Below are 21891 nucleotides of genomic sequence, written 5' to 3'. Positions count from 1 at the left end.
TTAAAAAACATAATATAGGTGTGCTATGGGACAAACTGTGAGATATTTATAGAGACAGATGAGAAGTTTATCCCTGCTAAACTGTGACCAGGGCATCATTTTCCTCACTGCATTCTTGAGCTCCTGGTTCCTCACGCTGTAGATGAGGGGATTCACTGCTGGAGGCACCACTGAGTACAGAAATGACACCACCAGGTCCAGGGATGGGGAGGAGATGGAGGTGGGCCTCAGATTGCCAAAAAAGGCACTGCTGAGAAACAGAGAGACCACGGACAGGTGAGGGAGGCACGTGGAGAAGGCTTTGTGCTGTCCCTGCTCAGAGGGCATTCTCAGCACGGCCCTGAAGATCTGCACATAGGAGAAAAGAATGAACACAAAGCACCCAAATGCTAAAGAGGCACTGATCACAAGAAGCCAAATTTCCCTGAGGTAAGACTGTGAGCAGGAAAGCTTGAGGATTTGGGGGATTTCACAGAAGAACTGATCCACAGCATTGCCATGGCACAGTGGCTGAGAAAATGTATTGGCAGTGTGCAGGAGGGAATAGAGAAGCCCAGTGCCCCAGGCAGCTGCTGCCATGGTGGCACAAGCTCTGCTGTCCATCAAGGTCCCGTAGTGCAGGGGCTTGCAGATGGCAACGTAGCGGTCATAGGACATGATGGTGAGAATGGAATACTCTGCTGATATCAGAAAGACAAACAGAAAGGTCTGTGCAACACATCCAGCATAGGAGATGTGCCTGGTGTCCCAGAGGGCATTGGCCATGGCTTTGGGGAGAGTGGTGGAGATGCAGCCCAGGTCGAGGAGGGCGAGGTTGAGCAGGAAGAAGTACATGGGGGTGTGCAGGCGGTGGTGGCAGGCTACGGCTGTGCTGATGAGGCCGTTGCCCAGGAGGGCAGCCAGGTAGATGCCCAGCAAGAGCCAGAAGTGCAGGAGCTGCAGCTGCCGCGTGTCTGCCAACGCCAGGAGGAGGAACTGGCTGATGGAGCTGCTGTTGGGCATCTGCAGTTCCTGCTGGGCCTGGAGTCCTGTGCAGAGTGCAGAAGATAATGACGAGTCAAGAGCTTTTTCAGAGACACTCCACCCTTATACTATAACAGTGTTTCTTTCTCTTAGGACAGGGTTCATTTAACTCCATAACTTGAATTTACATGAGCTTCACCATCCCTTGAGAAGTCAAAGATGAAGGAGCTCTTGCTTTCCTCTCATTGCCTAATCATATCCCAGCCTCCTGGATACTTTCTTCCTATGACATATTTCCATTCATGTATCTTTTGTCTGTCTGCACTCAGAGTGCCCATTCCTACCTCTGTGCACTTGAATTTCTACTAGAGAAAGCTGCCTGTTTGCTGGACAAGTGCATTATTCATGTCTGCAGAGAAGCATGGAAATTTCAGCTGGTGCAATCCTTTGGGAGAAGAGGGGCTGAAAGCACATGAGGAGTTTGTGCATGTAACTGCAGACTGAGAAACGTACAGTTCAGGACTCTTATAGCTGTGTTCATATTTCACATCTCCTTTCAGATCTCTGCCTCCAACTCATTCTCCTTCCCTAAGGACAGGTATGGGAAAATCCCTGCCTTGTCTCTCCTCTTGCAAAGTGCCCTTGGAGACACTCTGGGAGCGCTGAAGCTGTGATCCCCATGCCCCCAGCAGCAGAAGGCTCCTGCCCTGCCCTGCCCTGCCCTGCCCTGCCCTGCCCTGCCCTGCCCTGCCCTGCCCTGCCGAGGGGCTCCTTCCCCCCACACATCTCCCCGCAGCGCCCTGGGCAGCTCCCCAGGCAGGCTGAGCACCGAGCCTGGCAGGCGGCAGAGTCACAGCCTGCAGTGAGACTGACCTTGTCAGAGGCTGTCAGCGATGCTCCTCCAGTGAGCTCACAGCCTGCTCACACCATACACATCCTACAAGCTCTCTCTCCTTTCTCTGCTCTCCTCCTGTCACCTGCAGGCTGTGCTGTGTAGAAGAGCTGCTCCTGGGCACAGCCGTCTCTCTGCAGCACTGCCCACTTTTATGAGCTCCCTGTGTCCCAGCAGCCCGGCCCAGCTCTCCAGCAGAAGATGTCATTTTCTCTTCCTCACTGCTCTCCCTGGGGATGTCCTTAGGTCTCTGCATTGGCAGCTCCTGATAGACAACAGGGTCACCTCTGCACAACGTACTTTGAAGTCAGATGAATTAATCACCAGTACACAGACTGATTCCTGCAGCATTTTTTGTTCTAGCAGATTGTGTGTGCCTAGCAAAGCTGCAAATGCCCCATCTGGTGCCATGGTTTTACGATCCTTGTTATTGGTACTCCACATCATAACATCATGTAAAGCACAGGGAATTAAGGAGTCAATACTGCAGGTCTGTGGACGGACAACTTTCTGGATCCCTGGCTCTCAGGAGAGAAGAACTGCATACCCAGAGGACTCTGAGTTCAGAGGGGAAGATCAGCCATGGCAGGAAGTCCCAGGATCTCTCCCTTGCTCGCTGCCCTGCAGTGTGTGGCTTCGCTCCCCAGCCGTGCGACTCCAGTTCAAAGCAAGGCTTTTGATTTCAGACGCTCGCTCTCTCATTTTATATGATTTATTACCCTAAATTTCAATTTTAGTTTATAATATTGTTTGTTATCTTTTATCTTGCATTCCAATACCATATTTAGTAAAATTATGTTTCCTCCTTAGATTGTTGCCGCTGATTTGTTATTATTATTGTTGTTGTTATTGTTATTATCATTCATACTTTAATTTTTGACCAGTAGGACTGCAGGCCTGCTGCCCTCTGTCAGGGGCACAGATTGCTCTAGATAACTCCGGGACAAGGCAACACACTCAGTCATACGGTCTGCTTTTAGGGCAGATGTGTGGAGCCAAAAGTTGGACTTAATGATCCTTATGGGTCCCTTCCATTGCGGGATATGCCAGGATTCTATGATAGCAGGTACAAGCACAGTGATGTTGAAGTCACTGTGCTGTCACAGTGGATAGGAGTTCAGCAATGCCACAGTGGTGTATCAGAAATGCGGAGAGCAGTGATGTCAGAATTACTGAGTTGTGGCAGTGGTCAGTATTACAGTGATGTCAGAGTCACTGCACTGTAAAGGAGAGACAAACTCAGTGATTTCAGCTCCACTGTGCTGTCACAGCTGATATGAGCACAGTGGGGTTGCAGTTGTTGTTCTGTGACAGTGGGAAGGAACATCATAATGTCAGGGTCACTGTGCTGTCACAGTGGGAAGGAGCAGAGTGATGGCAGATCCACTGTTCTGTCACAGCAGGCAGCAGTGCAGTGATGGTGCATCAATACAGATTAGAATCATAGAATCACAGAATCATAACACTCCATGGTCAGAAATGTCCTGTAAGATCATCGAGTCCAACCGTCCTCCCATCATCATTACTACCACAAGCACTAAACCAGATCTCACAGCTCCTCGTCCTGACATCTGTTGAACGCTGCCAGGGACGGAGCCTCCACAACCTCCTGAGCAGCCATTCAGTGCCTGACCACTCTCTGAGAGAACAAGTTCTTCCTTATGTCTAAGCTAAAGCTCCTCTGGTACAACTTGTGGCCACTTCCTCGGGTCCTGTTTGTTGCCTGGCAGAAGAGGCCAAACCCCTCCTCATCACAACCTGCCTTTAGGATGTGGGAGAGTGCAAGGAGGTCTCCCCTGAGCCTCGTCTTCTCCAGTCTGAACAATCCCAGCTCTCTCAGCTACTCCTCATAAGACCTGTGCTCCAGACCCCTCACCAGCTTTGTTGCCCTTCTCTGGACAAGTTTCAGGGTCTTTCTTGTAGTGAGGGGCCCAAAACTGAACACAGTACTTGAGGTGTGACCTCACCAGTGCTGAGTACAGGGGGATGATGTCCTCCCAGCTCCTGCTGGCCACACTATTTCTAATGCAGGCCAGGATGCCGTTTTCCCTAACGGCCACCTGGGCATGCTGTCTGCTCACATTCAGCCAAGCATCAACCAACACCCCCAGGTCCCTTTGCTCTTCACAGTCATCCAGCCACTCATCCCCAAGCCTGCAGTGCTGCATGGGTTTATTGTGGAAAGAGTGCAGCACACGAAAGGAGCTCTGCATGTGGGTTAGTATCACAGATGGCATCGTCAGAGCCAAACTTCCCAGTGAGGAAGTGGTGCCTTCACCTCGGCCCTGAGAGATCTGTTCAAAGTTCAAAGTTTCATTGGGATTGACTGCTTGTTCAGAGTAGTCGTTTCTCACATCCCACATCCTGGGACGAGACACACTGCCCACATGGGACTTGGGCCTCACGGCATCCTTGCATCCCATGCAGAGTCTGGGAGCTGCTGTCCCCTTCTCTTTCAGGAAGGACCCTGAGCCAGCATGAGGGACAGGATCTCCCTGCCAAGGCTCTGGGGATCAGGGCTTGGCCTTTCTGCTTCACAAGACAAAGGAGGCTTTTCTCAGCATCACAGCCACCATCCCAGTGCCTTGGTCTGCCTGCAATCGTGGCTTCCAATTCTCTGCTCTAACGAGTCCCTGGGGAAGCTTGCTTGTGAATGGCCCTCAGAGGGGCCCATTAATACTCCAAGAAACTTCACTGTTACTTCTGACTTTGTCTCCTTGAGCACTTTGTGCAATCTTCTCTTCTCTCTGCACTGGAGGTTGATGGACTCAGCAGCAATTGCCCCCTGGGGCCCATTACAACCCACAGAAGCCTCCTGTGCCTTGTGCCTTCCTGTCTTTTTTTTATGTGTTGAGAACTTGTACAGCAAACTGGAGAGGTGTCTGGAGCGACCTTAATGAGGAAGAATCCAACCGACATTCATTTGCTATTTATATATAGTTGTGTTTAAGCAAGGATTTTAATCAGCACTTGGCAGTTGATATTGATCCAGGATGTTCCCTTATGAACTTTTCTCAGTCACTGTGTGCACAAAATTACTCCTCAACTTCCCCACCTCATTTCTACTCCCATTGACCCCATGGGACTTGCATTAGTTTTCCTACCATCACTCTTCCCCTCTGCAGTCATCTGCTCAGTTTTAAACACCCTTTGCACCAACTCCCCCCAGCTTTCCTCAGAGAATCAGCTGCACATGGGCAATGAAAGATTGCTCTTTTTTTTTTTTTTTTTGCCAACAAACTGAAGGAAATGTGATGCATTTGAATGGACAGTAAAACACAGTGTTCAACTGCATGCCTTGTCCAAGATGCATCTAATGAGGCTTGTCTTTCACAGAGCGTATTTGTACAAAAAATGAGTTAGGCAGAGATAGGAATGGATAAACATAATCACAGTTAAGGGGCAGATCAAAGAGTCCATCAGATTTTGTAGAATGGAGCAAATTCCAGTAATCTTCCTAAAGGTCACAAATCAGGCAGATAGTTGGGAGATATTGGAGTGAAGAAAGAGCGAGGGATGGGGAAATCTGGAGAGCAGTGGGAAGAGCATGTGTCCAGATGGCCTGCTGAAAACATGCCCTAAACCACGGTCATTGATTTAGGAGAGCTGGAGACACCTGGAGGATGAGGGACATCAAATACGCAGCAGGGTGGAGCAGCGGTGGACGCTGGGCATTGGTCACAGGGCATTGGCACTGGCACCACTGTCTGTTCCTGTACCTGAAGGCATCTGTGTCCTGCAAACAGAGTGCTGGAAAACATTGCATTTAAGAAGAAATAAAAATGTAAATAGAGACAAAGTCTCCTCACGGACTGGTGTTTTCAACCTAAAAAGAGAGAAGACTCATGAGAATAGTTCAAATTGAGAAGTGTGTTAGCATATTTTCATTGATTTCTATCTTTGTCTTCAAACCATGGATTCATTTTTACTGACATTAATGAACATCTTCCACATTCTTCATAATTAAAATAAGATCAATTTGTGTCTTGCACGGAGCCCGGTACCCTCAGAATTTCTTTGCTCAGAACTGCCGTCTCTCAGTCATTGCAATGACTGAGTCACACTCTGGTACTGAGCTCTTTTTCCCTCAGACATTTTTAGATGGTCACACACAGCACAGGATGCTTCATGCCCTACATGTCCTTCATATCAGGTACCCCGTCCCATTGTAGCATGGGTCCACACTGACCCTAGCATTCCTTGTGCTGTGTGTGTATTTCTACAAGCCTTTACCATCTTTGATGTGCTTGGGCAGATTCAGCTGGGTTTGAGCTTTGGCCTTCTTAAACACAACTCAGCAGGCACACTAGGACACCTCTCTGCATTGCTCCCAGCTGACCACTTCTTGTTTACACTTCCTACGTGCTTTCTTTCTGTACTGTACACCACAGACACTTGAAGAAGTCAAGGTGTGCTCTCCTGAAGCCCAAAGGTGTGACTTTGTCCTCTGTACTCCACTCCTCAGCTCCACAATCCCATGGCCACTGCAGCCCAGGTTCTCTTTGATCTTCACATTCCCCACCAGCCCTTCCTTGCTGGTGATTATGAGATGCACCAGAGCACCTCTCCTCTTTGCTTCCTCCATGGCTTGGTCCAGAAGCTGCCAGCTGTGCTCTCCAGGGATCTTCTGGATGGTGCATGCCCTGCTCTGCTGTCCCTGCAGCAGATGTTATTGAAAAACAAACAAACAAACAAACAAACAAACAAACAAAAAACCAACTAGATGGAAACAAGGGCCTGACAACATCACGTTCCCATTTGTGTGTAGAGATGCACCTTTCACTTCTTCCTTGTCAGCAGCCAGGAACAGACACTGCTGGTTTACTCTGTTTGCCATTTCCATTTGCTCTGACCTGTCTTCTCTGTCATCTGCAGGAAGATCTCAGTGCGCTCTCACAGACGGCAGTCAGCCTTCCTTGGCTCCTCACCCATCCACCATAAAGTCTTTGTATACCCTTTGTGCTACAGTCCAGTTGCACAAGTCATTTCACCGTGTCCCTGTGGTCCAAACAAGAGCTCAGGCCTACAACTCCACCAACATTTCTAGCTCAGCATGTGTTGGTGTTCTCATTAGTGTGAAAACACATAAGGCAACAACCTATCCAGAATGGATAATTGGATTTAGTGCATCTATGTTATTTTTGTTCAGAGGGTGGCACAGTCATTAGACGCACTGTGACGCTCGGAGTTGTCCAAGCAGCACAGACACTCCTAGGGCATGGCTTTCCCAAAGGCCCTGTGCAGCATTTGCAGCTGCATGTGATTGTTGCAGACAGCCCAGAGAACTGGCCTGACACTAGGCTGCTTCTGATGTCATTCACATGGGACCCCATAGAAAACTGAGGTTTCATCAGTTGATGAATAGAAATGTGTGTCAGCTCTGCAGTGCTTGAGATACAGAATGTGCAGCAGATGGAAAACAGAGAAAGAGCTGACACATCTTTCATGAACACGTCTGTTTAGTTAGCTGTATACCTCTGCTTGCTCCACAGAGACGGGTAAAAAGGACACACTTGGGTGCCCTAAGTGCAGGGATCTGTTGTCATTTACGATGGCCAAGAATGCCTCTATGTCACGGAATTGACCTGATCAATCTATGTCTGTGACATAGACAGCGCGGCCGCCCGCTCGGCATAGCGCACTGCAGCCCAGAACTCCTGGGCTCAAGCGATCCGGTGGGCTCAGCCTCCTGAGTAGATGGGAGTACAGGCATGTGCCAGCGCACCTGGCATCAATATGGTGAGCCCCGGGCAGCCGAGGCACACCAGGTTGCCTAAGGAGGGGTGAACCGGCCCAGGTCGGAAACGAAGCAGGTCAAAAGTCCCGTGCCGGTCAGTAGCGAGATCGCACCTGTGAATAGCCACTGCAGCGCAGCCTGGGCAACACAGGGAGACGCGGGTTCCTTTAAAATCTGTCACGGAGTTGACCAGATCCATCGATGTCTGTGACAGGGGCAACAGGCCTCTGCCCTCCCCCTCCACCCCCGTCCCACAAAAATGGGAAGGAAGGAAGGGAGGAAAAGAACAGCGGCAACAATCTATGGAGGAAAACTTATTTCACTATAATATGGGAATACAAGGTAACACAAAATATACAATTTAATTGAAATTGAGACAAATAAATCAGACAAGATGAGAGAGAGAGAGAGAGAGTTCCCGGGACCGAGTCAAACCTGAACAGCTTGGAACGGCCAGGAAAGCACCTCCAGCACCCACTGCAAGGCAGCCAGAGAGCGACCCCCACCCGGAAGGGCCAGATCCCGTGACTGCTGTAATGTACAGGGATGGGAACCTGGGACTGGGGCAGGGACAATTTAATACCTTGTACACTACGTGATGTTTTGATGTGGAATACTGAAACCCCAAAACAAACAAACAAAAAAAACATAGAACCATGACAGTCTATCCCCTCTCTGGCCGTCAGCTGATGCTCAGGAAGGAGGTGTCTCTCTCAGGGATGTCCCACACACTTCAAAAGCACTGGCACACATCCAGCAGCACCCCAGGCACCTTGGTCATCACCCAGGGTCTGTGTGTGAGCAACTGACTCCCCGCTGAAGGACTCAGAGCAGGAGCTCACATGCAGGCAACTCCTTGTGCACATCTGAACTGAACCAGAGGAATCCCTGAAACTCCTGTGTCCTTGAAAAGCTGAATCCCATTTCAGCTCCAGGGTTTCCATGTAGGGATGAGATGCCTGCATTGCCTCAGCTGGATCACTGGCCTTCCCCTGGGAAGTCCACCTCCCTCTGTCCTTGTCTGTGTGCCCTTTTTGTTTCAGCAAACACTCTCTGGTAGGACTAATTACATGTTTGGAATCAGTCACTGTCCCCTGGACGTTTGGTGGTTAATTGAACAGATTCCAAAGTACAATAATGATGTTGTTGTCTTTAAAGGAGATCCAGGGACATCTCAGGGGAGATCAGTGGGCAAGAAAAAATCACATCCTCTGCTGCTGAGCTGGGCCGGGCTCCTGGGACACAGGGAGCTCCTACAAGTGGGCAGTGCTGCAGAGAGACAGCTGTGCCGAGGAACAGCTCTTCTGCACAGCGCAGCAGGGCTGGGGGCATGATCCGCAGTGACATGTGGATAGAAGAAAAAAGAGAGAGAGATTATAGGATGTGCTGTTAGCAGGCTGCGAGCACACTGGAGAAGCATTACTCACAGCCATAGACACGGTAAGTCTGGATGCAGGCAGTGCTGCTGCTCTTACTGGAGGGATCACTGAATCAGGGACATCTCATTGCAGATCAGGCTGCAGAGAGTCTGTGTTTCTTTATCATGAGGAAGACACGTTCCATATGAGGGCTTCCCACCTCAGGACAGGGGCTTTCTGCTGCCACAGCTGCTCCCTGGGGCAGGAGGCTCACAGATTCACTTCATGCCAGAATGTTTCTAAGGGCACTGTGCAAGAGGAGAGACAAGGCAGGGATTTTACTTTTCCTATTCTCATGGGAAAGAAAGGATTCGGGACAGAAATCTAAACGGGGCTGATAACTTTGAACACAGCTCTGAGACTCCTGAATCACACCTCTCTCACTCACTTGTTCTGTGAACAGTCACAGAGTATGTGCTTTCAGCCTCCCCTCTCATGAAAGATGAAACCAAATTACAATACTATGGTCTTCTGCAGGCATGAATAATGCACTCATCCTGCAACCAGGCAGCTTTCTCAGAACAGAACATTTAATGGGACATAATTTGGGACTGGGTGCTTTAAGAGCAGCTAGGGTAAAAATAGGAGACATGGAAACAGATGAAAATATCCAGGGAATTGGAATAAGTTTTAAAAATGTGAATAAATATATAAGCTCCATAATTATCCTCTGCATTTGAAATGCTGAATTTCATGAAAATAAACTCAAGTTACAGAGCAAAATGTACATTAACCAATGTGAAGGAAAATACTTTACAGTATGGTGAGAGGAGTGCCTCCAAGCATGATCTTGATTCATCATTTTCTTCTGCGCTCTTAGCAGGACACCGTGTCCAGGAACTGCAGATGCCCAACAGCAGCTCCATCAGCCAGTTCCTCCTCCTGGTGTTGGCAGACACGCGGCAGCTGCAGCTCCTGCACTTCTGGCTCTTGCTGGGCATCTACCTGGCTGCCCTCCTGGGCAACGGCCTCATCAGCACAGCCGTAGCCTGCCACCACCGCCTGCACACCCCCATGTACTTCTTCCTGCTCAACCTCGCCCTCCTCGACCTGGGCTGCATCTCCACCACTCTCCCCAAAGCCATGGCCAATGCCCTCTGGGACACCAGGCACATCTCCTATGCTGGATGTGTTGCACAGACCTTTCTGTTTCTCTTTCTGATATCAACAGAGTATTGCATTCTCACCATCATGTCCTATGACCGCTACGTTGCCATCTGCAAGCCCCTGCACTACGGGACCTTGATGGACAGCAGAGCTTGTGCCACCATGGCAGCAGCTGCCTGGGCCAGTGGGCTTCTCCATGCTCTGCTGCACACTGCCAGTACATTTTCAATACCACTTTGCCAACACAATGCCATTGACCAGTTCTTCTGTGAAGTAGCCCAGATCCTCAAACTCTCCTGCTCAGAATCAGACTACCTCAGGGAAACTGTGAATGTCTATTTTAGTCTTTGTTTAATCTTTGGTTGTTTTGTTTTCATTGTTGTGTCCTATGTGCAGATCTTCAGGGCCGTGCTGAAGATGCCCTCTGGGCAGGAACGGCACAAAGCCTTCTCCACGTGCCTCCCTCACTTGGCTGTGCTCTCCCTGTTAGTCAGCACTCTCTTGTTTGCCTACCTGAAGCCACACTCCCTTTCTTCCCCATCTCTGGACCTGGTGGTGTCATTTCTGTACTCGGTGGTACCTCCCACAGTGAATCCTTTCATCTATGCTGTGAGGAACCAGAAGCTCAGGGATGCCCTGAGGAAACTTTGGGAAATTCCCAGCTGTAGCAGAAAATATTAGGACAACATTTTGTTACATGTTGTGTTTGTTATTTTTCCTAAAGCTTGCATTTCCTTTTAAATACAGTTATCTTAATTATGTTATTATAGTTACGTATGTATTTTGTTCCAGCCCTCTCATGTGCCTGCAGAACTATGTAGGTACATGTGCATAAACACAATGAAGAGGACAGCAGACATTTATTTCTCTCAGCTCACTTTTCTTCCCTTCTCCTCCAGAGCTGGAAGAGAAACCCCCTTACACAGCAGGGATTCAGGAGACAAGGGCTCAGCTGCCAAATGGAGCAGCAGCCCAAATTTCCTTGGAGGCTGCCCCTCACTACTCAGTGGGCTTCTGCACCTCACTGCCTTCAAGTCAGGGCTGCTGCTTTGCTGGGCCACGGTGATGGGCAAGGGCAAGATGAGGTCTTTTGAGTGCTGCTCTCTTTCCACTTCCATGCCTTCCTATTGTACCTCTACACTCCTGGTAGCCCTCGGGTCTCATATGAATTGACAGCAGTCCTGTTGTCTCTACAGGGCATCCAGTGGCATCCACTGGCAGTGAGGTGGCAGGCAGGAACAGGTCGTATTTGTCTCACTGCTGCCACCACCATAAGACAAGGGCTACTTGTCGCAGGCTAGCAACATGACACAGGGTTCTTGTGCAAAATCTCTCCTTTATTTTCCCATGCAAGGTTTTTATTGTCCAACACATGCGTTCAGGGCATTTCCACTAAACAATCCACTGGCTAGAAAACAAACAAGTTTCAAAACAAATCTTCATAACAGCAGCAAGCTTATCTTATGCTTAGATACTGTGAGAAACATGCTCAAAATCAACAATTTCTAATCAGTCAAGGATCTCTATGAAGAGCAGTTTGTTCATTATTGCAATAATGGGTGCACACCCTACTGACAAGGGAGAAATTGCACAGCTAGTTTGTGAAATCCGTTCCGTTGTATACTCCACGTCCAACGCAGGTAAAGCTTCTCTTGGCACTCATTGGTTGAGCATCTCAGGCTCACAATCTTCTGATTCTATAGCTATGGCTACACTTCCATAGCTACTGTTGCACTTCCATAGCTACATTTACACTTACACCATGCAATTTGTGTCACCAACCCAATGTCTTTGGGTATGTTGAGGAATTTATATAGCAGTAGGAGGACAATAAAATCACCCATTCTGTCTCTCCTTTACCTTAGTGCCAGTGCCAATTCTACCTAGGTTGAAGCACTCCAGTCTCAATTTTACTCTATTCAGGAGTTTTGTTTGTAAAAGGTTACTTATCCTATGCTGCATGCAGAAAATACTGGAAAATTCCACTGCAGAAACACAATCTCACAGGCACATGGCCATTCTAGGCCCTTCTGGACACAAATTTAAGGGGATTGTATTTGCACCATGGTAAAACTTAGTATCATTATAATGATTGTTAATATCATTATTGAACCGCCTGGGTCATCCTGAAATCGAGGCCCATCTGTCCATGTGTGGGTCATTCAAGACTCACGTAGCCACAAAAGGGAGGAAATTACACTCAGTCACATTTGATAGCAAGCATTAAAAAGGTGACATCTATCAGGTGCTTATCCAGTATAACTTTACCAAACAATTTCTGCCTTCTCATACTTAGGGATTTTTGGGTGTAGATAGAACCATTGATACTGCTCCATTCTGAGGCATTTTCAGCAGTACAAGTTGTCGAAAAATCCCATAGAATCTTTTCCTGGTTCGATATAAACTCTAGGATGGTTGTATTCACAGACCGACAAATGGCTTTCATGTTGAGGCAGCCATCCCCACTTCATCTATTAGTTACTCGGTAGGCAGCATTATACATTTGCAAACACCACCCAGATTCAAGTATTTCTGAAAAAAAACGTAACCAACCAGTTGGTGTGTCCAGCAATGCCCTTAGCCTGAGAATATGAGGGAGTGTGGCACAGCCACCAAACCCCTTCCGACTTGGCCCAGTCTTAGAATCATAGGATCACAGAATCCTTGGAGTTGGAAGGGATCTCTGAAGGTCATCTAGCCCAACTCCCCCGCAATGCACAGGCTCACCACAGCTCCATCAGGTTGTCCAGGACCTGATCCAGTCTCACTTGGAAAGGCTCCAGGGACAGGGCATCAACCACATCAGTGGCCCATCTGTGCCTGTGCCTCTCCACCCTCACTGTAAAATACTTTTTCCTTATATCTAACCTAAATCTACCCTCCTTGAGCTTGAAGCCATTTCCCCTTGTCCTATTGCCACAGACTCTGCTAACGATTCTGTCCCCTTCTTTTCTGTAGCTCCCCTCTCAATGCTGACAGGCTGCTCTCAGGTTACCTTGCAGCCTTCTCTTCTCCAGGCAGCACAGCCCCATCTCTCTGCCTGTTCTTGTAAGAGAGGTGTTCCATTCTGCGGATCAGTTTTGTGGCCCTTCTTTGTACGTGCTCCAACAGGGCCATGTCTCCCCTGTACTGAGGACTCCACATCTGGACGCAGTACTGCAGGTGAATTCTCACCAGCGCACAGTAGAGGAACAGGATCACCTCTCTCACCCTGCTGGCCACGCTTCTTCTGAAGCAACCCAGAGTACAGCTGGCTCTCTGGGCTGTGAGGGCACATTGCTGGCTCACGTCCAGCTTCCCATCCATGGTCGTGTCAACCACACCTCACAGCTTGGGGTTTCATGACTGACAAAATAAAAGGAAAGCACAAATGGCCTTGGAAACGTGCAGCGTGTCACTGCCCCATGCTTCAAGATAACAGCCATGTATCATCCTGTGGTTTTACCTGTGTGACCATGGAGAGGATACGAGGAAGTGGGATGGAAAAACCCACCTCAGCCCTACAGACACGGGCACGTGAGGTGCAAGGGAGTGCAATCACAAGAGAGGGTCCTTCCAGGAAAATAGTGGCTCCACTTTCCAGGGAGCCTGATGGTCTGATCTTATCTCTGAGATTGTCAGTGGGCCTTCTGGTTTTTACACACAAAAGATGAGTAATGAATACACAAATCAGAACTCGAGGGGCCCTGCCTCCAGCTAGGTAGAGGAAAGGGGCAATTGGGTTAATTGTACTGTATGGATTTGATGGCCTGGCACATCAGGACCACAGAAATATGAGGCTCGAGCGGACACTGGTGCACAATGTGCACTAATGCCATCAAGTTATAAAGGGACAAAACTGATTTGTATTTTAGGAGTGACAGGGGAATCCAAGAGTTAACTCAGCTAGAAGCCAAAGTGAGCTTAACTAAATGAGTGGCAAAAGAATGTTTGTGATTACCACTGTGACTGACCCAGAGGCTCCATGCATCCCTGCTACAGAGTGCTTTGGGAGAGAGCAATTCAAGGACCCAAAAAGGGTCCTGGTGGGCTTTCAGTACAGCTGCCTTAGAGATGGAGGACATCAAGCAGCTGTATACCTTGGCTGGTTTCTCAGAGGACCCTTCTGTTGCAGCTAAACCTTTTTGAAACCCTTTTGTTTCTCCCTCATCATCTGATTCACGAAGGGCAGAATCAAGGAGTAATCAGCAAGATTCACTCACCCATTTGGTCCTCCATGCTCACTAATGTCCTATTTGGCACAAAAGTCTAATGGAGAGTGGAGGCCGAGAGGACTATCATGGCCGGAATGAAGTCACACCACAGCTAAGCATTGCTGCACCAGGCGTGCTAGAACTCCAATACGAACTGGAGTGAGAGGCAGCCAAGTGGCATGTCACAACTGACAATGGCAGTGCATTTTTGTCCTTCCATCTGGCAGCAGAGTGGAGGCCATATTTGGCTTTTACTTGGAGGGGCCATATGCATCAGTATTTGGGCATGTGTGTTATACTCAGCCACCCTGAACATGGCTAGGCAATGAAGAGTGTACATGAGACAAAGGCCGTTTTGCTCCCAGGGCAGCTGGGGAGTATAGCTTGGGCTGAAGAGAGAGAGAGACTTAGTTCTCCTTATGGCACATGAATCCATTTTCTCAGCTCTGTATTTCTGGGTGACGTTTTGAACAAAATAAGTAGAGAAGAGGTTCAATTGGCCTCCACGTAGGCATCTTTCACTTCAGTTAGAGAGATTTCCCATCAAAAGAATATCTCCAGATCCAGCAAGAGGCAGCTCAATCAACTCATCTGAGTAATTTTCTTCTGCTTGGGCACCTGTTAATGTTAATTCCTGCCTGTCACTACCCAGGTGTCCTGTCTGTGTTAGGACAAGGGAGAGTGGCTTTTCTACTTAACTCTGTCTCTGACAGGAACAATGACATGGCTGGGAAGAAAAGTGCTCTCCCACACAGAGGGAAAGAACACCAAGGACTCCTTCAGTATTTTTCCACGTATCTTCCTGCAGAGCCTTAGGGACATCTGCAGGGAGCCTAAAGGAATCCAAGGGATCCCTTGTGCCTCTGCTGCTGAGCTGGGTTGGGCTTCTGAGATACAGGGAGCTCATACAGCTGCTGGTACAGGAGCAGTTTCTCTGCACAGTGCAGGACTGAGAAGATATGGCCTGTAGGTGACAACGAGGAGACTGAAGGGAGAGATGCAACAGGCTGTGTAGAAGGGAGAAGGCTGAGTTCACTGGAGGAGCAATGCTCGCAGACCTTAACACAGTAAGTCTCTCTAGGCAGGGCAAAGTACACAAGACCATCCAATCTCTCTCGGTCTTCTAAGACTAGCATATCAGTCAGGAGGCACTCCATACTTCTTTATTGCAGAGCAGGACCTGCTCCAGCTGAGAGCTTCTGTGCAGCAGCATCAGAGCACAGCCCTGAGGGCTGCGCGTCCCAGGGCGGCTGCAGGCTGTGCAGCCATGGCTGCAGCCGGGTGCCAGGGCTGTCCTGCAGAGCAGGTCCTGCTGTGCCCCAGGGGCTGTGTGCCGGGGCAGGGACTGTGCTGCCTGCCAGGCTCAGCACTCAGCCTGCCTGGGGAGCTGCCCAGGGCGCTGTGGGGAGATGTGTGGGGGGAAGGAGCCCCCCAGCATGGCAGGGCAGGGCAGGGCAGGGCAGCGCACGGGCCTTTGCTTCTGCCTGGGGCAGGGCATTCATGTATCCACAGCAAAGCAGGAAGTTCAAGATATCTTTCTGCCAGTACAGGAAAAGCAGAGCTTGTGTTTTGGTTCAGTTTGTGCTTTTAGATTCCTCATAAAGGGAAGGGAGAAGAATTTAGGATACAGCAATGAGAAATCTGAATCATTACATTGAGAGATCATCAAACCTGACAGGAACTCTACAAATTATCCATGCCCACTCCTCTGCTTGCATGCAGCAACTGAATCCCTTTTGTTGGACACATCAGTGTTTGTGTGGCCTGCTGCTTAATACCTGCAGAGAAGGAGATGCTCATGAGCACTGCCCTGCTGCCAGGAGGGGTCTGCAGGGCACAGCTGAGTGCACAGGGGCAGGGGTGGGGTCTGTGGGTGGTAAGAAATAGCTACAGCCAGTAGCACCAGGATGCAGATACGGGGACAGAGACAGGGAACTTGTCTCAGAATGGCTCTGCAGGGTGGGTTTGGGCTGCCCTCCATCTGTCCCTCCAATGCAGATATCTTCCTATGAGCAAAACCACCTGTGCGTCCCTCCCACCCGGCACAGCCTCTGCCTTCTTAGCCCTGGGGCCAGGCCATGAGCTGCAGCCATAGCTCTGTAGAGCAGAGTTTCATCTCTCCAGACATGGGCTCCTTTTGATGAGAGATCCAAGAGGCTGAGAGTTACACCCTGTGACTTTGCAATCTGAGGGGTGGTAAGGAAAAGGCTTTCTGGAGTGCTGGCTGTCTTTTCACTCCTTGCTTCCCTTACCAGGTGAATCACAGTATACTTTTTCTCCTTTCTCCATGTATGTGTCATGCTACTTTTCTCTCTCTGGCACTTTTGCAACAGCTCCTGTCTCCTTTGAGCATTTCAAGCTCCGTGCGGTGCGGTTGTTTCAGTTTCAGGAGTGAGCCCTCACCCCGCAGGATCTGGAAAGCTGCCACAAGCTCCAAGATGGGCACAGCTCCTTTGTGGCCTTTCTCCAGCCCCAAGAATCAGAAGCCTCACCATGTTCCTTTCCTCCTTTTCCCCAGAGCAGAGCTGAAGAAGAGAGGAGTTGGACAATGGCTCTCTGCACAGCCCGGACATTCTGCCTCTGAGCAGACTTGTGTTTATACTGAGAACAAAGAAAGCCCTGAAGAATTTTTCCATTTCTTAAATTTTATGGGGTAATCTGAATCCCAAAGAGGCACATAAGTAGTTGATTATGTTACCTCTTGTCTTCTGAAGAGCAAGGTGAGAAGTTTACTTTCATCTGTGTGCATACAGAAAAAAAAGTTGTTTAAATTTCGTTACTCATTTGGAACCAGGAAAAATACTGTAGTAGAATATTTGGAATTGGTGCAAAGTCAGACTGTACACTAGAAAATAAGGGCATATGCAGAGGATTGAATCAATTTTATCTTCATGAGCCACATTTCCATGCCCAGAATGGGAGCATGAGATCTCTAGTTCTGATATTAGGGACACGTCTGAAGGAGGGTGAAATATGAAGAGATGAATCCCTCCTTCTTCTCGTACACAGGCAGATGGACAATGTACCAATTTCATCTCTCATTTTGATCAACAGGGAATATTCCCACAGAGATAGTGGACAGAATCTGACTCATTCAACTGCAGAAAACATCCTTCGTCAAATGCAGGAAAGATTGGTAAAAACCTTCATTTGTCCACTGACTTAGAGCAAAACTGATTCCTCGAAAGGCAGGCTTAGCATCTCTGTTCCTTACCATTCCTCGATAGGTCTCCACACCCAGAAGTAAAAATGTCCAACATCACTGAATTCCTCCTCCTGGCGTTGGCAGACACGCGGCAGCTGCAGCTCCTGCACTTCTGGCTCTTGCTGGGCATCTACCTGGCTGCCCTCCTGGGCAACGGCCTCATCAGCACAGCCGTAGCCTGCCACCACCGCCTGCACACCCCCATGTACTCCTTCCTGCTCAACCTCGCCCTCCTCGACCTGGGCTGCATCTCCACCACTCTCCCCAAAGCCATGGCCAATGCCCTCTGGGACACCAGGCACATCTCCTACGCAGGATGTGTTGCACAGACCTTTTCCTTTCTTTTCTTCATCTCAGCAGAGTATTGCATTCTCACCATCATGTCCTATGACCGCTACGTTGCCATCTGCAAGCCCCTGCACTACGGGACCTTGATGGACAGCAGAGCTTGTGCCACCATGGCAGCAGCTGCCTGGGGCACTGGTTTCCTTAATTCCCTGCTGCACACTGCCAATATATTTTCACTGCCTCTCTGCCATGGCAATGCTGTGGATCAGTTCTTCTGTGAAATCCCCCAGATCACCAAGCTCTCCTGCTCAGATTTCTACCTCAGGGAAATTTGGCTTCTTTTGGTCAGTGCCTCTTTAGCATTTGGATGCTTTGTTTTCATCCTGTTCTCCTATGTGCAGATCTTCATAGCTGTGCTGGCGATGCCCTCCGAGCAGGGACGGCACAAAGCCTTCTCCATGTGCCTCCCTCACCTGGCCGTGGTGTCCCTCTTTCTCAGCACTGGTATATCTGCCAATCTGAGGTCCCCGTCTCTTTCTTTCCCATCCCTGGACCTGGTGGTTTCATTTCTGTACTCAGTGGTGCCTCCAACACTGAACCCCCTCATCTACAGCATGAGGAACCAGGAGCTCAAGGATGCTCTGAGGAAAATGATGTCATGGTCACATTTGAGCAGGGATAAAATTCTTATCTGTCTCTATAAAGGACTCACAGTCTGCTCTGTTACAAGCCTGTATTATATTTTATACTCTTTATAATTTTTCTTTATTTATATTAATAGGTACACTTTTCTTTGCTGTTTGTATATATATATATATGTGTATGTAATCATGTGAGTGGTTTTGTTCCTAAAGATATGTTTGGATTCCAAAAAATATCCTGAGGCATCACCCTGTTCTCTTTCTCCTGCAGCCCATATGAACTCTGGGTCAGTTCATATGAAGTCTGGGTCAGTGGGCTGACTCTCACAGCCTCTGTGTTCCACCTCTGTATCTGCAGGCAGATGAGATGCCAGCAGGCACCGTGGAGCTGAAACAGGCTGGATTTGCAAAAGGGATCAATGTATTAGAATATGGACCAATACATTACATTAGCAAAAGGAATCAGAGTGTGGTCATCCCAAATCTTCCAAGGTTAGGTTTGCTCAGTGTGTGAACAGCTCTGTTTTTATCAATAAACACGTTTCACAGAAGCACTGAAATCATACAATTTGCATCCACCAGGTGCAAGGACTTGTTCTTCAGTTTGGTATAAACTTTTGGAGTTACAGTGCACCAAGATAGAAAGTGGCTGGTTGTGGCAAAACAAGCAATGGAAGTTTTCCAAATTAGGGGAAAAGAGCTAAAAGGTGAGCCATAATGGCACCATGGTGAAGAGGAAGATGGAATAAAGGGGACGAAGTAGGTGCTGTGAGAAAGAGGACATGTGGTGTCAGGGGCTGTGCTGGGGCACATCTCTGTACCACTGCACGCATGCTGCCCCACACAGTGCCTGCACTGAGCTGCCAGGGGCTGCCTGTGGGGTGGTAGAGCCGGGCTGTCCTGCAGAAGGGAAGGCACACGGAGCCTCGTGCTGCAGGGCTGGGACCCCAAAATCACCTGGAACTGAGTGCCCAGCTGTGCTGTGCTCATCTTGCCTGGCTCCCAGGTGCTGCCTGTGCTGCTCTGTCACTGCCCCTCCTAGCAGGACGGGGGAGAAAACAAAATCCAACAATTCCTGGGTCGTGGCATAAAGGTTCTTTATTCTTTCCTTGCTTAAAACTCAGTGACAACAAGTGGTGTGTGTTAATGGCTACATATCAAATGCAGGGGTTTTTTTTGTTTGTTTGTTTGTTTGTTTTTCTTTTTTCTCCACACTTTGTAACAGCTATTGAATTCAGTGTTCCTTTCACATTCATGTATTATTGAAACTACACCTAACCCACCACACATTTGACTCATACTTTAGGTAATTCAAATGATTTGCAACACAGAACTCTGCTCACCGTTCATTAGAATTTCACATCCCTCTCATTCCCTACCTACCTACTCTAATCAAAGTTACATGCCATGTTTGTGTTTCATATTTGTTCTCTCACATCCTGACCTATTTTCCTAATATTTAACAGTAACTTCCTAAATCATCCCTGTGTACAGGTTAGTTATTTCTGTCCTTACTGTCAGACCCAGTCTGTTGTGTCCCTGCAGTTCAGGTAAAGATTCACTTCTGAATGCTTTGGTCATGTGCTGAACTCCAGACCATTCCAGTAACAGCTCTCTGGATCCCAAAGTGAAGGTTGCTAAGTTACAGAAGCACACTTATCCACCAGGTGCCAGTTGTAAGCAAAGCAACAATCTAATAAACAACTTCTTTGTGTGTGCTGGAAAAAGATGTTTTACTACAATGCAACCTTTGTCCTCAGATTTACTATGCTTTGTTTAGCTCAATATTTTAAGGATCTAAATGAGAAGTCAGTATTTTCCCAATACTTCATTAAATGCTGTAGCTCTTTATGGTCAGAATGATAATGTGGGTGCTTTTTCAATACATCAGTTACGAAGACCCATACAAAAAATCTACCTGGACTGTTGAAAGTCCTTTGGCATGGTGCCACATCAGATCCTGATCTCTGTGGAGAGATATGTGAGATGGATTTGAAGGGCTGCTTTCTGCTCTGCTCCGAGGAGCACATCAAGGAAGTGACCCGGGTCCAGGGCCTGTGACTCAGGCCTGCAGCCCACCTCACCATGCAGAAGGGTTCTTCTCCCGGGGTTTTAGGGGTAGGGGGACTGAAGGAAAAGGAATGAAGCAGACCCAAAGGAGGGACAGGTGGCTGAAATAAGAGAGGGGTTAAAAGAGGGTGACGTGGTCACACTCCATGCTCCACGTGGAGATGTGGAGACAAGGATGAAGGGTTTGGAGAACCCAGAAGGTAGAGCTGAGAGAGAACAGAGGAAGGGTATTGAGGCTGCTCAGCAGCATGAGAAACTCCATCCTTTAGGACTTTGGAGCAGATGATGAGAGAGTGGGGAAGCCCACAGGGGTGTAGGACAAGGTGTGCATGGCATGGAGCTCAGGATCTCTTCCAGCACTTTGTGGTGGCCACTGCCAGGCAGGAACAGATCTGAGTGGTCCCTGCTGAGCATGAGAAGAAGAACACAGATACACAGAGAGAAGCTTTGCTGAGGGCTTTATTGATCATCAGAGGGTGTCATTAATCATCCGGGTCTTCATTGGTCATCAGAGGGCAACGTTGGTCATCAGTGAGCTGCAGTGGTCATCAGAGGATGTCAGAGGACATCAGTGGTGAGGAGAAGCCTTGTCCCTGCAGGGTTTGTCCCCAAGGACTTAGGGCAGGAGGAGAAGGACTGGCAGCACCAACAGGCCCAGCGCAGGATGTGGGTCTCCTTGGGACAGCAGCCGCAGCTCCTGTCCCACCTGCACAGGGACCCTTGGCCATCCATAGGGCACCCTGAGCTTGCTCCTTCCAAATCCCCTCCTCTGCACCGCCCCATAGAGTGCAAGGGAAGGTATGGAGGTGACAGTGCCCAGATCCCCCTGGAACAGGCCAGGGACAGTCCCATCCATACCATCCAGTTCCACCCCTGATGCCTGGTCCTCAGAGCTACAGGACACGGGACACCAAGGGTCCCCCAAGTGCCCTGTGGGGTTGCAGGTGTCCCCATGCTGCTCACCTAGACATGCAGGGCCACGCGCCTCACACGTGGGGGATTCTCCTCTCCTCTGCTGAGCACGACCTGGAGTGAAAGGAGGTGTTAGGGACACACTGAGGGTACCGGGACAATGGGACACAGTGGGACACACTGAGATACCCTGAAGGTGCAAGGACCCATTGTGGGCACTAAAACCCCATGGCCAAGGCACGGTCCTGTAGGCTGCTCAGCCCCAACTGCCCCCATTGCCTCCTTCCTCTGCCCATTGATCGCCCACAGCAGCAGGGAGCCCAACAAAGGCCTTGGGGCACCAGGGGTGTCTCCAAGTCTGAGGAAAATAGAGAGGACAGCAACACATCCCAGCCCCATCCTCATCCCAGGGTCACCCCTCAACTTACAGGACCAGGAATGTCAACGGCGACAGGTGGAGGTTGC

At 49.1% G+C, this 21891-nt stretch overlaps 2 protein-coding genes across 2 annotated transcripts in view; one reads left to right on the top strand and one right to left on the bottom strand.

Annotated features, from left to right (window-relative positions):
- Nucleotides 1–21891, bottom strand: part of LOC128091866 (olfactory receptor 14J1-like) — a 39603-nt gene continuing 17712 nt past the window's right edge. The window contains exon 2 of the mRNA XM_052705270.1: nucleotides 1–1085. Coding sequence (XP_052561230.1) covers nucleotides 1–1002 — 1002 coding nt within the window. The 5' untranslated portion in view covers nucleotides 1003–1085. The remainder of the gene's footprint in view (nucleotides 1086–21891) is intronic.
- Nucleotides 9851–10798, top strand: LOC128091907 (olfactory receptor 14C36-like). Its single transcript, XM_052705314.1, has one exon. The coding sequence runs from the start codon at nucleotides 9857–9859 to the stop codon at nucleotides 10796–10798; it is 942 nt and encodes a 313-aa protein (XP_052561274.1). The 5' UTR covers nucleotides 9851–9856.

This window comes from Tympanuchus pallidicinctus, unplaced genomic scaffold (genome assembly GCF_026119805.1).
Source record: "Tympanuchus pallidicinctus isolate F22 unplaced genomic scaffold, pur_lepc_1.0 scaffold54, whole genome shotgun sequence".
Lineage (NCBI taxonomy): Eukaryota > Metazoa > Chordata > Aves > Galliformes > Phasianidae > Tympanuchus > Tympanuchus pallidicinctus.
Note: the sequence above shows the minus strand (reverse complement) of the source record. Positions and strands in the feature narration are given on the sequence as shown.

What these genes read in the sequence shown, in the direction of transcription:
- LOC128091907 (XM_052705314.1), top strand. Translation starts at nt 9,857, where the DNA reads ATGCCCAACAGCAGCTCCATCAGCCAGTTCCTCCTCCTGGTGTTGGCA.